This window comes from Lygodium microphyllum, chromosome 1 (genome assembly GCF_053477565.2).
Source record: "Lygodium microphyllum isolate KBCC chromosome 1, Lygodium_microphyllum_v1.1.10, whole genome shotgun sequence".
Lineage (NCBI taxonomy): Eukaryota > Viridiplantae > Streptophyta > Polypodiopsida > Schizaeales > Lygodiaceae > Lygodium > Lygodium microphyllum.
This window is the reverse complement of record NC_141135.1, coordinates 86,335,282-86,352,769: the sequence shown is the minus strand read 5'-3', so window position 1 is coordinate 86,352,769 and position 17,488 is coordinate 86,335,282. Positions and strand designations below refer to the sequence as shown.

The window sequence follows — 17,488 nt, the reverse complement described above, 5'->3', positions numbered from 1 at the left end:
CCCTCCCACTATGCCTCCCCCTCCGTTGACTCACCTGACATTGTGGAGGGGATCGTGTCTGGTGCTCCCTCTAGTCAAATCTCCCGCCGCGCAGCCTCTATGTCATCCCATGCTACCTGTTTCAGCTGTTCTCTCCGCTCCCTCTCGGTTGCCCTTCTCGCGTGTACAAACTCCTCCACCTCTACTTGGTCTGTTTCAAATTTTTGCATAGCCTCTGCATGCCTTATAGTAGTGGCACGATTTAGTTCTTATTGTCGTACAAGGCGCTCCAATTTTTCTGGCGCTCATGAACTTCTCGTAGCGCTACCTCCTCGGCCCCATCGATTGTCAATGCCAACCAATATACCCTATTGAGTGACCAGAGTATACCGGGTGACAACCGAATCACTATAACAATGCAATGGAACGTCCTAAAACAAAGTAACACATGCACCTTACCTATCAATGCACATTGCATACATATAAATAAACATGAATAAGTCACTCTACTTACGTTAGGAATATCAAGAATTTACCTGCAAAAAAGTGAGGCATTCTAAGCAGTTCTCCATCCACAAGAGAATGCATTTGACTAGACGGGCACCATGGCCCGTTGTATTTGCATCGCATCCGCCAACCCCCTCCAACACTAGATGCTCGTACATCATCACAAATTTTTTTGCACAACTACAAAGACACCTTGATGTTACAACAAATGTGTCGAACTTGCATAGAATGAAATAACTTAATATAGTGTTGAGGTCACTTACTGTCTAACTTGACCATGGAATTCACTGGATCTCCCCAAATTTGCTAAAAATATTGTATTTGTCTCGAATGAATACAACAACAAGCTCCAATGCTCACTAAGTTAACAGGGGAAAACAATTATTGGCAGCATGCTCGCTTAAGGCCTCTTAAAGATATTCTTTAATAGCCACAACATAGCTTTGATTATAGGTCATACATATGATTTTAGCATCATCCAACCTGACATGCCTGAACCAATCAAGCTACCGGATGAATGCTTGTGCATCGTCGCGCAATGCAATGGAGAACAGAGGGTCAAGAACAAAAACTTATCTTTGATGTTCCTTTGCTACAGACACCAAATTGAACCTATACACAATAACAATTAGGCAAGTAAGACTCAAGCATTTGATCAAATACTTATTAAATAGAGGACAATTGAATAGAATACTTACAGCATTTCTACATGCACTACTATGTCTATGGTCATCCGGCTTTCAAACTACTGCATGCACTACACGTCATGCAAGTCCATCGATAAAACCTCTTTGGCCCCCAAAATGGTAAAGGCACAATTTATAGAAGAAGAAGAAGTGGAGGTTAGCATATTCTCGTAATCTTAGAGGCCGGCCTCCACCTCCACCTTGAGCATGCTAATGATGCACTCGTCATTAATATCTTGGCACTCTTTAGAGGGGCCGGCTCCTAAGTCTTATGGCTAGGTCATGGGCTCCGGCTCGGTGGTGGGCCTAGGGCTCTAGCTACTAGGGCTCCAATTGTGGATGGGGCTGGGGCTGGGACTCCAACTACTCGGGCTCTGGGGCTCCAGATCGACCATGGGCTAGGGCTCGTGGGGCTAGGACTCCTGGGGCTGGGGCTGCTCTTGCAAAAATTCCTCAACAAAAATCTGTGATTCATGCCCTCTCTATGACCTTGTATTGAGAGGGTGGGACGAGAGGGTGGGACGCTTGATATGGTTCTGCATTATGGCGCCCTGGATGGATAGGAGGGATCGCAAGGATGTCATGCATGTAAGGGTCATGGATGGGAGGAGGCTGAAGCAACTGATCATATTTGTGGTGAAGACTCATGTTAGTATCAAAGTCTCTTGCCATCATAGTAACCTTGTGTACATGTGCACCAAGTGTGTAGGAATCCTCCATGAATTCAATCAAGAAATCTTCACAGATCTCTTGGAGGGAAAGGAGGGTAGAGGTGGTCCACTGCATCCCTATTCTATGACACTCGAAGATCTCTCTAACAACCCTCTGGAAAGGGAGCCTCGGGATTGCAAGCTACATGTGGCACAAAATGCGTCTAACTCCCCTGTGCGCATTGTATCTTCATCTCCTAGACTGAACCTATAACGTAGCATCGCCTTGGTCTGACATGAGGCTTTGTTGTGGTTGGCCTTTTCGTAGTGGCATCTGCAAGCATATGACAGTAAGTCCTTGGGCCTTGCATCAGACCAAGAAGGTCCTCGTGCCTTGCATCAGACTGTGATGGACCAGGAAGGGGAGGTCATCACGAGGCAAAGGGGGCGCAATCGACGGATTGAGGGGCCTCTCTCGCACCGTGATGGCCCAAGAAGGGAGATCATCACAGGGCAAGGGGGCGCAGTCGATGGATTGAGGGACCTATCTTTCACCATGATAGTCCAAGAGGGGAGGTCATCACGGGGCAAGGGGCCTCTCTCGCACCATGATGGCCCAAGAAGGGAGGTCATCACGGGGCTAGGGGGACACAGTCGATGGATTGAGGGGCCTCTCTCGCACCGTGATGGCCCAGGAAGGTCATCACGGGGCGAGGGGGGCGAGATCGACGGATTGATGGGCCTCTCTTGCACTGTGATGGCCCAAGAAGAGAGGAAACGAGACAAAGAGTAATGGAACCCTACTGCAAAGAAGACAACCAGGCTTGGAAGATGAGAGGCTTAACATACCTTGGTACATGAGAAGCTTTGCATTCTAACAGTGAGCAAACTTGAAGATGCAGGGACGAAGCGGTAGGGGACTATGCAAGCAACACGAACAAGAAGAGGCAAGGGAATGAGGTGAGCAACACAAACAGGAATAGGCGGCAATACAAGAAGTAACTTACCTTGTGCCTACTGTTTTTAAAAAAATAAAAAATAAACAAATCCAAAACCACTCATCAAACGACAAGCCCGAAACCAGTCTTTCTAAATTTCCTATTCCTGCAATGAAAAATAATAATAATAAGGAATGAGATGCTGCCTTCAACGAAAAAATAATAATATCTCCTGTATCAATCTTGGGATAGACTCTGCCAGCGCTAGGTTGAACCTCTGTGGCATTAGGGTTCCTCGATTCTCTTTAGAAGGGAAAAGGAAAAGTCTGTTCATCATGACCACATCCTTAGCTTCAAGCTGATTAGTAAATTCAATGTCCATTTCTTGTGTTTTGTCTACAAACTCGTCCTATTATGTGCTTGGTTCTAAGCCTATTATGTACATTCCATATTGGATCTGATTCTTATTATGTGCTTAGTTCTGAGCCTATGTGTATGGTTAGTATGTGTTGCTACTAAGAGTCTCACCATGGACCTTCCTCATGGCACTTTGTAATTTATTTTTTTCCTTTTAATCAAATTCTTTTTCTCTCAAAATAATAATAATAATAAGGAATGAGCTTCCATCAGGGCCGTGGCCCGTAACAAACTTGATGCAAGTCACTTCGAGTGGCATTAAATGTGAATAGTACAGGCACATCAATCTCATGAGTCGTGTTCCTCCGTCATCTGTGCTCACATAAAACCGTCCTTTAATGTATTTTTTCCAAGCAAGATTCTTAAAAAACTGGTTGAAATTGAAGCTCTAATTGATGAAAACTGGCTAATTTTTAGCATTTTAGTTATAAAACCAGCTACTTCCCTCCCAAAACAAGCCTGCTCCTTTTTTCCATTGGATTGGAACAAAGTTTTTCGTGAACACTGGCTCTGACGACAAATCTTTCACCTTCTTCCTGCGATTGGCTTTGACGGACCTCGCGTCTTCTCCCTGCTTTCTTTCCTCTTGCACCTCTTGTCTTCTTTCTACTTTCCTTTCCATCTCATACAAGGTATGCATAATCTTCCCTTACTGGTCACAACGGTGTACGATGATGGCCCCTCTCGCCACCTCTCGTCCTCTCCTGTCACAAACCAAAGGCAATCCCTCTTGCACCTCTCGTCTTCTCCCTGCTTTCCTCTGTCCGTCTTTAGATCATTTGGGGGATATTTGCCTTTAGGTCAAAACATTTACACCACCGAGGACGAACTAGGAGAGCTCTCCCGTGCAATAAGGGGACCAATTGGTAGTCCTTGGGCCTTGCACTAGTTAGTCCTTGGGCCTTACACTAGGTAGTCCTTGGGCCTCACTCATGTTGTTCTGGCCCATTGGCCTTCAACACGCCCTGCGCGATCAGCATGGGTCACAGCAGTCCCATAGAGGCCCCCCTAGGAAGGTCCTTGGGCCTCACTCATGTCGTTCTGGCCCATTGACCCGAAGTTTCTTTTTTTCTATTTTCTTGATTTTTTTCTTTGGTTCCTATTTTCTTGATTCTTTTACTAATCTTTGGTTCCTATTTTCTTGAGCCCTTTTTTTAGGAGTTGTGATCAAATAATGGCCCGAAGTTCGTTGTTCAACATCATTCTTCTTGCGGATGATGACATTGCCTAGGAGCTTCCAGAGGACAAGCTTTTTGAATTTTTTTAAGAGCAGGTGCTGTGCTTAGAGCACACGAGCTCTCTTGTATGTTTACGGTAGATTTCCATTAGAGCAGCTGCTAGCATTCAATGCCTTTGAGGACTATGAACGTGAGTTCAAAAGTCTAACCGCGGCGAGTCTTGTTGTACTGGATGGAGTGACTTATGTCCATCCAGGGCTTTGGTCATCAGATAGAGCAAGTGCAAGAAATCTTAGAAGGAATTTGGAGAAGATCCCCTTGTGTGGCATAGTGTGCCTGACAATTGTCCCCTGCATTCGAAGAAATGTCGACTTGTTTAGTACAAGTATGGGTTTTTGTATTTTTTGCACCTTCAACTTCGAGATGACGTGGAAGCATAGGCTCCATCCACCTTTGAGGGTGCTCAAGTGGCAAAGGATGAGGATTATGATGAAGAGATACCCATCGACTTAGAAAGATCGAGCCTTGGCAAGTAGTGACCCTATGGTGCCAGGATTCAATGTGAATGCCCCAGGGAAGGGTAAGGAGATGGAGGACGAACCTCAATGCCTTCCTTTATCATGTCTTTCGAGCTTCAAGATGGGCCCGAAAAATAAAGAGTTTATTCTTTTAGTGGACATTATGCAACAACATATGCGTGAGGACTACTATTGCGGCATTAGCTGAATTCAGCGATGTTGGTATTGGTTTCATTGCGGATGAAGAAGGTAAATATTTCTTGGTCGACTCAGAAGTCAAGGAGAGGGATTATAGGACAAGGAAACAACTGCTCACACAATTTTTTAAGGAGGCTAAGTCACAAGAGAGCCAGTTTCCCCTCGAGATAGAGAAGTGCTCAAGTTGCAGAGTGTTTAGGAGTGTTGGACATGGGTAGGATCCAAGAGAGAGAAGCAATGTGCCTAACATTAGGGGGACAATCCTGCTATGGTCAAGAAGAATGCTAGAAAATGATGAGAATCATCTAGTAGTGCGTGTTCCTTTTGTTCTTAGTGTTAAGTGGTTGCTATTGCTATGGCATTTTTCAATTTTGATATGTTTTATTTCCAGCTTCTTGTTTGCAAAGATGAGTTCATTAAAAGAGCCGGAGGAAGCAAGTCAGTAAGCAATGCATCCTCATATTCCTCCAATTTAAAAGAGACCAGAAAGGATTCTGGGTTGGCCCACTATGTGGGGCATTTCAATCATAAAAAGGTGACAAGTCGTATGTACACATGTACATATACACAACTGAGAGACAAATATCTATATACATATTATTTGGTAATGTTTCCTTACAAGCATCTTTTCTTTTCTTGTTTCTTGACTGATCATAATATTTCACAAGGATTTCTCTTCAAACAATGCGGTGCTACCTCTTTTTGCACTAAAGGTAGTTTTGAGGTATTTGGGTGGCCATCCTGTGGCAACCAATGTTGAGAAGGTGATATTGGTAGCAAACCAATTTGCTTTGCGATTTTTTGGTATAGGATATGGATGCCACGTGCTTCGAATGCCATATTATTTGTCATATGCATGTCAAGCTATTGCAATGGGGATGACACAAGTTGAGGACTTGCATCCATATGGGAAGAGAAGATTCATTAGGGAAAAGAAAACAAGGCTATGTAGGGGTGCACTACCACAACCTGATGAAGGCCCCTCCACAGTGATATTGATGCCGAAGGTGGAAGACGAGAATGACCGAGAGAGCTCCCCAAAGAGGATGAAGCCGTCATCGAGTCCACCTTCTCCCGACTCTCACTCTTGATTGACGCCATAGCTATAATATGTATTGGTTTCCACGATGTGCTACTGAATATGTATGGTCGAATGATATAATGTAGAAGCACATTATTATTTGATTGTTAAGGACATTTGGACAATGTGTTGTGTTGTATCTTCTTTGATATCTTGTGAATTTAAGAAAATGTCTAAATTACATCATCTTTGTATCCCTCAGAGGCAAGCGCTATTAAACACACCAAAACAATAGCATTACCAACAGTAAAAGAAAAATGACACAAAGAATCAATTCTTAATAAAAGGGTTGTGTGTTACAAGGTACAGCTTGTTGTGTCAATTACATCATGTCGATTACACCATCTCTGCACTCAAAAATACACCAAAACAATAATGCAACTAATTGTAGAGAGGAAATTGACAGGAATGATCCATAAATTATCAAAGGCTTGGTGTGTTACAAAAGATCCATTCTATAACAAAAGGTGTGTTACAAAAGATCCCTTAACAAAAGGGTTGTGTTACAAGGTACATCTTGCAAGAGAAGCTCGGGTTACAAGGTTACCTGTTACAAGAGCGGCTCAAGTTGGTAGTACTAAGCTTTGGCCTAAACTCTACCTTGAAGATCCTTGCGCATCATCTATGATTCCCTTCTTTTCAGTACATGCTTTCTATTGTGTACAAAGTAGAAGTTTTTTGGTAGCATATTGGGTGCCTCATCGTTGATGTCTTTGCAAAGCTCGACCAAAGCACATTCCTCTCTTATGCTTATAATGGTCAATAGAGATGAGGCCTCATCTACCACCTCAATGTCTATAACTTGGTTGGCTTGCAAGCTTGCAGTCTCCTAGTCCATTGGCACAAGCACTCATTGATATAGTGCTCCTGATAATACCAGAATGATAGTATAAAAGTCTGGGTTGTGATCATGTAATTTGCCACAACTGTATCAAGAACAATGCGACAATGTACATGTCCCACATGTTTCATGAACCATTGGCTCCACAGTATCTTTGCCAATAATTGGTTGTCCATTCATGTGCAAACTAGCATTGTCTTGGTAACGTTAACATCAAACTCCCAAAATAGTTCCACAAAAATATTGACAAGCATAGATAGCATGATCTTTACTAATTTCATTGGAATGGTAACCTATAATGATCGTTGCACATCTCTGTATATCTTGCTTCATGTGTACTCTACTCCAAAGCAATCAAGCATTGGCCATGCTAATTTGTTCTTGTCTGCATCTAAAGGGAGTGCTTGGAGGTAACCTTTCGTGTGAGACCGGTCTTGAAGTTGGTAAAAATAATCATAAAAGAAGAGGCCTTCATCTGCAAGGCTCCCCCCAGTCCTTCCCTCATACTGTAATTGTCCAACATGTCCATGTAGCACATGGATGACTCCTATAATGCACTCAATGGGCTGCCACTCCTCATAGGATGAAGGATAAATGTTTGAAGTAATGACACATAAATTCTCACACAGAATACAATAAATTTTTGAAGCAATGACAATAACACTACATAAAAACTAGGAGGGCAAGCCAAACCTACAGTTTGGCCTGTGAGGTGGAAGCCTTATCTCATATCCAGGTGCCATTACAATCTGATGGTGCATATAGACTACTGACTTCAACAATCTCTTCAATTTCTTCATAGCTTTTGCATGCTTTTCCTCCCATTGGAAACTCTATCATTTCATCAATAACTGATAAAGATCATCAGCTACACTTGCAAAATGAGGGATCCATATAAAATAAAAGACACATGCTTCCAAAAACCTTCTAACCTCTAAAACACTAGCACAGATATCTTACATCCTATCAATACCATCTATCTTAGCTAGGTGAAGGCTTCTTGCCATAGAGCCCATATATATGTCTCACAATCAAGACCTCCATTAGGGCCAAAAACATGAAAAACAACTCTTTTTTTAATCCCTTGATTAAGAAAAGTACCAAAGAGAGTTTGACATATATACAAAATATGGTATTATTGTATTTTGTGCTTTGGAGATAATAGAGTTCATTTTGTAGTTCTTTCCTCTTTTTTATCTAAAATATCTAAAGTCTGATATATTTTGGTAATCCCCACAGTCCTATTCACTGGCAAAAGCTGTCAAAATATATGATCTTTTGAAAATTGAGATATGATATTTTTTAGCCAAAATATCCAAAGTTTGGTAATCCCAACAATCATATTCACTAACAAAAGTTGTCAAAAGATATGATAAAGATGGGACCTAAAGTTAATACTCAATATTTTCAAAATCAAGTGATTTGACTACATGACTTCTTTTTAGCACCCATTCATTTAAGCTCTCTCAATTCTCCTTCTTCACCTCCTCGTCGAGTTTCTTTCTCTACACAATATGTATGCTTTTATTTTTTTCCATAGCATCCATAAGGTGTCCTTGTTTCATAAACTCTCATATCGTCTATCACATAAGTACATGTGAAACTTGGAAGCCCAAAACTTTTATTGGAAATGATTAGATTACTAATGATGTAAAATATCATTGGAAGTAATGTACTTCTACTTTCAAAGCTATACCTCAATAATATTTACTCAACTTCGACATGTTTATATGGTTAGGGATATATACTTACCTCCAACTAAATGTACTTTTCTCCAAATGCATATTAGTAAGTTTTGCTACAATTAATAAATGTACTTTTTACTCTATCAATGTAAGTAATAAAGTAGATTATTTTCTACAAGCATCTTTCATCAACAAGTTTTGAGCAACATCCAATGGAGAGATTGATTTCAATAGTGTAAACACATTATAAGTTTTTAATAAGAAAATACAACTTCTAGTATAAATATTCAAGCTTAATGGTATATGCCATTGGAAAAAGATTTGAATATTATTTTCTTTGTATAAATTATATATATCTTGCTATTGTATTTTTTGAACCAAAAATATATAAACCTTTGAGAATTTGGTCTTACTTATTAGCGCTTCTTGTGAAGAAACATTTGAAAAAAACTTTATATACTTCAATAAGATTCTTTAAATGAGAATATGTTTAATTTATATACCCAAAGTATTTTATTACATCACGAGTTACAAGATGTGAATGTACATATATAAATATATAAAATAATAATATATCCTTTGAGTGTATTTTTTAGATATTAACAAAAGCAATAAATGAATATTTACAATATAAAAACTACAAGAAAGGTACGTGCACAATATATTTTATCATGGCCATTTATTTCATTTAAAGTTTTTATAAACTTAAATGACTTCTCAAAGACAAATACCAATGTAAAGTAGACTATCATTATCCTAAAGCTAAAAAATCGTAGAAAATTCAAAGACTTTAATTTTAGTTGAAGAAAACTTGAGAAAATCAAGAAAAATAATAATAATAATACTTTGCGAATAGGGATTTCCAGCATGGCTAAAACCCCATATTCGTGTCATATCAAGCATTTCTTATCCTTTAGGACTTTTTCATATACTCTTAATTAATATGGCTTGATACAAAGATTGTTAGCTGGTTTGGAGTCCCTTAATAGAAATATCATTATTATAAGTAGTTTGGAGCATCTTAAGCATAATAAGTCTTGAATTTTTTTTGGCTAATCCTTTGCTAGTTTTTCTACTTATCTTTACATGGGACTATCTTTATGAAGAGATATTGCATTAGTATATCTTTGCTACATAAATTATATCTTCTTTAGGAGCTTTAAAAATATAAAATAGGTATTTATTAATTATATATTTCTGGGATAATATATTCACAATTGAGGATATTGAAATCCGATAGTGTTATTAAGAATTACAGTTGAGGGTACGATGAGAAAAGGACTCCCATGAGCTAATATCAAGTAAAATTTTATATCTCTCATATTCTCTGAAGCATCCTACACAAATGAGATCCTCTTAATCTAAAAGTGGATATGGTGCATGATGTCATTAATACTTTTTATTTTGTTGTTAGATTTATCTTTTTTATATTTTAATAGACTAAAAAATGAGCAATAAATATTAAAAAAGAGAGGAGGCTTACCAGTAGCAAGGTTATTCAAATCAATGTTGCTATCTCCCAGAAATCAAAGTACCTCCTTTCTTCTAATCATAATATGTTATCCTTGTCTTATCTATTAGTCCTTGCTTAGAAGTTAATATTATGATACAATATAATGAAGATCTTCTATTTTGAAGTGCCAAGATCAAGGTGAATCTCTTCATTTCTATTCTATTAGCTTGGCATTCATCCGTAGTATATCTATCTCTGCATGTTTATGTCAACACCATGAGTCTATTTGAACCATTTTCTTATGAATCAAATTGACAAGATAAAAGAAAAAGCTTAGATGTGGTCGAAACAAAATCTTACTAAGCGGATGACTTGGGAGATGAAGTAAAGATAGGGCTTGGATAGTTGACCTAGCCAAGTCTTCCAAGCTAATCTCGTTTCAAGTCCATAGAGGCCCATATCTATGTAGCTAAGCTGGTAAGTGGTGTTGGTCTTGTTGGTAAAGACCCCGCAAAGACTCTTTTGATTGTCAATCCAAGGAGACAAAGGCAAACTGAAGTGGACTAGGAATAAAAGCTGAATGTGATTTTGATGGGAAAATTTATGATAGAGCATAATCTACTTCGAGAACTGAGAAACTAAGAGAAACTAAGAGAACAATCGTTCAAATGACAATAGATGAGAAAATAAACATGATTTTGGTGAAACATTTTTATAGCAAAATATTTAACCATTCAAAAAGGAAGAATAATGACTGATAAGTGACACTTTACATGAGTTAATGTCCTTAGGCATTTAATGATTGAACTCTTAAATTAGTAATGTATTGCCTTATTAATCACATCTAAATGGCCAATTTTAGAGGATGCATTTTTTTAAAACCTCAACTAATTAACAACTTAATCATTTTTTAAAGGTACCTTTTTTGAAGTGTTTTCACTCTAATGCTCAACTCCAAACATAGATTTGTGTTCTGAAATAATCAAGTTCACTTCTTCCAAGTGAGCTAATATCTTCTCGCATTCCGCTATATGTTTTGCAATAAACTCTTCATATCCATGAGAGTCTAATTGTTCATTCTTCTCATCCTCTACACAATCCTTGATTGGCACATCATCTAAAAAAGGTAGAATAAGTTGTGATGAAATCCCTAAGCACCTTATTCATTGCACTTATCATCTGTGCTACCAAGTTTGTTGCAAACTACAAGAGAGTACATATTCATACCAAGCCTAAGGGTTGTGGTATGAAATCCCTAAGCACCTTATTCATTGCACTTATCATGTGTGCTACCAATTTTGTTGCAAACTACAAGAGAGTACATATTCATACCAAGCCTAAGGGTGTCTTCATGGTCATGATGTCCTTGCTTTCAACTGTCAGCTAGAATTGATCATAACCTGAGTACAAAACTCTTAAAGAATAAATAGCTCTTCTAGCAAAAGCCTCTGTTTATTCTTCTCATCCTCTACACAATCCTTGATTGCCACATCATCTAAAAAAGGTAGAATAAGTTGTGGTATGAAATCCCTAAGCACCTTATTACTTATCATGTGTGCTACCAAGTTTGTTGCAAACTACAAGAGAGTACATATTCATACCAAGCCTAAGGGTGTCTTCATGGTCATGATGTCCTTGCTTTCAACTGTCAGCTAGAATTGATCATAACCTGAGTACAAATCTCTTAAAGAATAAATAGCTCCTCTAGCAAAAGCCTTTGTAAACTCAACTATTATAGGCCTTGCACCAACATTTCTTATAATCACTTTGTTGACCTCGGCTGCATGTCTTACATAAACCTCAATGTAACATTCTTTGTGGGCATTGTAGACCATTGAGTTGCATATGGGGTTGAAGATTGCTCCAATATCTTCATGTTTATATTTTCATTTAGTAGATCCATCAACTTAAACAAGTAAGCCCAAGGTACTAGAATCGACCTTGAATTTCATGGCACATGTGAAACAGTAAAAATCACCATCAAAGCTATAGTATTCACGTCTGTGTAGCCTATTTTAGCAAGTTTAAAGCAATTGTCTTTCCATATTTGGCTAGCATCTATATAGAACATTCTCTTTCAGAAGGCAAGAGGTGCCTCACATCCTATCTTTAATTCCTTCAGTGTTTTAGCTGTAAATTTCCAAACCATTCTCATATAGACTACGAACCATTACATTAATTTCCGAACCATGGTCATGCAAAGTGATGTGCAAAGTCTCATCCTCCCCAACCTTAACCACTTAGCCCGTGCCCAATGATTCCATAGATAATGACTTCTAGGAATAAATCCTTAAGCCTCATCATCGCTATGATGCATTTGCCTAACTCTTATATGAGTGTTGTTGTAAAGAACTGAATTTTCAATCACTACATCGTCATGTTTACCCTCAACACATGCATTTTGCTGATAATCAACCCGTTTCTCCTTTTCTACCTACATAAGAGTATTAACGGGATCATCAAGAAATTCTCTCTTCCTCTTTATTATCTCAATGTTTTCATCTCATCCTACAAGGGTCTTGGCTATGTAGGATGGAAAAGAGAGAGCTCGACTGGGCCAATAATATCCTGGCTGAGTTGACTTGGATAACTAAATTCAGGCAGCTTACTGAAAAAGAAAACCTGAAGTTTGCCCAAATCATAAGAAGGGCAGCCCTTATTAGAGATTTGGGGAAACTAAGTCCGATTTTCTACAAAAGAATGATAGTTGATCTGCACTGCCCAGCGTACATCAAAGGTCAAAGGAGAAAAGAACCAATTTAGGAAGTACGCTTGCTTCTCCGACTTGACAGCAGCCCACTGGTTATTGAATCAGGATGACTTAGGGAAGGAGTGCATGCAGCTCTATGGAAATCTTTATGCTGATTTAGAGGACCGCAATAACAAGGCGACTTTGATAGCGATCCTTGAATTAGTTCCCAAGGTGATCACAGAAGAGAACAATCTGAGGCTAATCAGGCAATTCAACATTAATGAGCTTAGGCAAAGCACTTGACTAAGCTAGGCAATCAGAAATCACCTGATTTTGATGGTACTTCTACGGAGTTCTTTATGCATCACTGGCACCTACTTGGCACAAGTATGCCAGAAATGGAAAATTACTATTGGGACAAAGGCTTCCTCCCCTCCTCTTGGACTAAAAGCCTCATAACCCTTGTTCCAAAACAGGTGCGGGTTTCCAAACTCGGTCAGTGGAGACCAATCTCCCTCATGGGCAAGATATACAAAATCTTCTCAAAAGCCATGTCATTAAGACTGAAGTGCTTTGTGAGGGAGCATGTTAACAAGAACCAATATTGGTTCATTGATGGTAGAAGCAGATACTTGACAAGGGAAAGTCCACGATGAATATTTGTCAAGTGGATCCGAAAGATAATATTTTCTGATCATGGACATCTTGACCACCGCACCAATTTGGCAAAGAAAGGTGCATGCAGATTTAAGCATTAGATCTAAGACACAGGCACCGCGAGCTCTTTTGGAGGAAGTAAATAGGCAACATAACCTGTCTATACCCCAGAGAACTACTTGGGCACAAATCTTTCCAAGTGCTCTGGACTGAAGGACTCACCTGTTCTGGAATGAAATGCTCATGAGGGGAGGAAGAGTCTCTGATTCACCTGTTCTGGAATGGGCGCAGGGCCTCACAAGCCTGGAAGCAAGTGTCGCGGCACATAAGAACATCAAGCAATATGAAAGACCCCTTCATCTTATAGATCTTTGGATGCTTCAAGTTTATAATTATAGAGTAAAACAAAACAACTCATTTGTTCACACTATTAGACTGTTTACTTTATATCTTTGTGGGATGCTAGAAAAAGCGGTTGTTTTGCCAGAGGGGGGTGGGGGTCACATTTGTTAACTGAGTTTAGACAACGAGGCAAAGCATGATCAAATGTCTTTGGCCGAAATTAGGGTCACTTTTCAACTGGGTTCCCATGCCCAAATTGGAAGGATGGGGGAGGGTACAGAATAATTATTGTATGATTCTTAGTGTTGTTGTAAGGGACAGCTCTGTATGTGTTGAGAGAAGGCTGTGTTGATGAGCTGTTTTTTCTGTAAGGACAGCAATTGTATATCTGAACTTCAATAGCTGAAACCCAATTGCAATCCGAAAAAGGCATGCACGAGGAATAGCAGCATTATCCCACTGCCTAGAAAGCCATGTACACTCCTCACAGAAGGATTGCCCTGCCAAAACAACACATTGATATTCGATTATTAGCTGAATTAAACCAACTATCCATTAATACCTTTCGCATGGCTCTTTGCATGGATGCATGACGCAACAAGATGATACCTAAATTAATAGGCACCCGCCCGTGCATGCGAACATGCATAATGATAACGAAGAAAGATAGCTCTAAAATCAACCATCAAGTGTATGGCATGACGCGTGATGAGTATGCACTATCATTGACACGATCTTGCTACCTACTTGACGCAAATGATACGCGATGTAAACATGCTTACTTCGAAAAAGCCTGTAAGAGCTGTCTGGACAGATAGAAGAGCAAGACCCAGCAGGCCTGTAACTGCATGTGGACTGCACAGACAGAAGAGACAAGGCCAATGAGGACTCAAATCATGTGGTGATTGTAAAGGAGCTAACCGGTGATAGTTCAGCCGCCTGACCTCTCAAATATTGGCTTGCCAGAAGTGAGTAGAGAGAGGATGCCACCAGTAGCACCCAGAGAGAAGAAGAAGAACATTCCACCCAGCAGCTTTGGATGTAAGTCTTTTGCTTTGGCCTTCACTGCCTGCATTTTGATGAGTAAGAGATAAGCACGTAAGACAACCCAGCTCATCTTCTAATAGCCTCAAGTTAAGCAACCCCTTCAAACAACCACCTTACATGCTGCAGTACTCTGTTTATGCAAAGCTCTGAACACTACCCAAGTTGTCTCCAAAATGGCATATATATTTGTGTTTGTGCAAGGCTTTGTACCACCATATTGTCAGTGAGAAGCTTACCACATCATTAGACAGGCGAATCTGCCAACCCAAATAAGAGCCATAGCCTCCCATAGCAAAGAGCACAACTGCCTGCAAATAATACCAATGAAGAGAGATTGAGACTGATTGTCTGCCCGTGCACATGTACGTGTGTGCAATGTTACATGCTTACGTGGGGTGCCTCATACATCAAAACTCTTCACATACGAGATGTAGGAGCATATATAGGCACAAAATATAGTGCATGAGAATGCGCACTCTGGGTGCATTCGATGGGCTTACATAGCACCGTTGCTTAAAATGTCTATCCACTAGCCATGGATTACATTGCAATAGAACCCAGTCTAGATTGTCCACGGCTTATACTCCAAAAAGGCCTGCATCTCTGTGTGTATGCGTGTGCACGCATGGGTGAACATGCAATGTGCGTTTGTGCATATTTTACCATATTGCCTGGATGACCCCAGTGCACCAACCATCCCGGTAAGTTCAAGCTTCTCACGATGTCACCAATGGGCTCAAACACAGAAGCTACAGTACCGGCTGAGCCGAAAGGAAGCACACCACAAAAATTTGACAGGTTCAGATCCAATTTTTTGTTTAAAATGACTCATTTTGACAACAAGAACTAGTGCCTGAGAGAGAGCAACATACCTCCGGGGAGAGCCGCAAGAGTGAGGATGGAGAGAGGGGAGGCCGACAAGAGAAACGAGTGTTCTAGCTTGCAGCAGCGGAGCTCTTGCTGCTGCTGCTGCTGCTGCAATGTGTCATGAATATCCTTCACAGGATGAATTAGAGCAAGGACCTTGCTCGGCTGCGCAAGAAGCGCCTCTTCGTCAAGGGCACGATGCTGGGCTGCAGCAAAAGGAGTCAAGGCCCGACCTCGAAAACACACTGCAATGCAAAACCACATCCTTGTGTAAGCACACTCTCAGGTAAGAAAAATCTCTCTCTCTCTCTCTCTCTCTCTCTCTCTCTCTCTCTCTCTCTCTCATCCATACAAAAATGCACTTACGGCAGGAGCAGCTCGCCCTGCTAGACGAGAGAAACGGGTTACGAGCAAATGTAGAAGTATGCTGCTGATGACCGGTAAGAGAGGAAGACAAAGAACGCGCCATGATAAGTGAATGAGAGAACGAATGAGCGAGCGTGTGCCTCTTTCGTCTCCTGTGCAAAACCCTTGGATCTCTTTGTATACGTGACTTAACCTACGCTTTACACATATATCGCTTCTGAGCTTCCAACGCTTGTGGCTGCACTCGTGCCACCGGTTCAAAGTCCACGCACACGAGTCACGTTTCAGGTGGAGCCCACTCATCACGTGCCACGCTCACTGCCTAGTAGCGAATGGGAAATTGCTCCTTGAAACCTGCTTTCGAGGCTGAGGGCGGTTACACATAGGGCTAAATCCCCCGCGGGCTCGTAAAACAGTCAGTGTAGTTTTTTAGACATCAAATGCAACACTTGATAACACCAAAAGTGCCATGTCTTAGTGGTAGTTAAGCTTAGCCCCATCCCCATTGGGTGGTGGTGGCTCAAATCCAAGCGCAAGGAATTTTTCTTTAATTGAAGGTCTTGACGTCTAGTTAGTGGTGGGCATGGAAAAAATTTTGGGTGGGGGAGATCCCTTGCCCAAAATTGTCTGCGAAACGAAAAAGCAGACCAAATCAAATCACCACACGTCAATCAACGAGCACTCTGTTTTTTTGAAAATTGGGTGTCCACCGCTATGTCTAACCAGCCTAAGTGAGATGTAAAGGGGCTAGTAGTTGAACATCTAAGAGTTTGCAAATGAATCTTTACTATTTTGAAAAAAATTAAAGGTTGGAGATTTTAAAGGTGTGCATCAAGTCTATTTTTTACCGGAGAATTGGATCTCAATTTATCTTGACCCAAAAATCACACAATAACGTTGCTCTGAAAATTCCCGTATTAAAAAATGAGCCTTATAATATATGACAAATACAAGCCAAAGTAGAAACATATGTGTGCCAATTATAAAAAGGGGTTTGAACCTCTATTTCCTACAAAAGCCAAGTAATACTCTCGTAGGAAAACAAAAGCCAAAAGCCATGTAACACTCTTGTAACCACTTCCCCAAGTTCATGTTATTGCCATGAGTGGTGAGTTTTTTATAATTGACCCCTCCTAGGGTCAAGAAACTGTATTATCACTAGCCCCTATTTAACTACTAGCCCTTTTACCCTCCACATGTCATTCTTTAATTGGCAAATCACCACGTTTATCACAACACATGATGGGTTGTAGCTATGTCCATATGCACATCCAATTACTTGTTAATATCTTTTTTAGAAACCCATTTATTGTGCGTGGTGTATCACCTCCATCCATTTTCCTTCTAGAGTACTATCTTGCCTAGCTAGGCTTGCTAATCATAGAG

The 17,488-nt window shown here is 40.3% G+C and overlaps 1 protein-coding gene across 1 annotated transcript; it reads right to left on the bottom strand.

The window, feature by feature from the left end:
- Window positions 1-14,031: 14,031 nt before the first annotated feature.
- Window positions 14,032-16,297, bottom strand: LOC148041357 (translation initiation factor). Its single transcript, XM_087688068.1, has 7 exons — window positions 16,103-16,297; window positions 15,742-15,981; window positions 15,533-15,630; window positions 15,106-15,177; window positions 14,767-14,891; window positions 14,605-14,677; window positions 14,032-14,322 (listed from the first exon to the last, which is right to left on the bottom strand). Exons 1-7 carry the CDS (start codon window positions 16,203-16,205, stop codon window positions 14,218-14,220), a joined length of 816 nt encoding a protein of 271 aa, XP_087544194.1. The 5' UTR covers window positions 16,206-16,297; the 3' UTR covers window positions 14,032-14,217.
- Window positions 16,298-17,488: the final 1,191 nt, after the last annotated feature.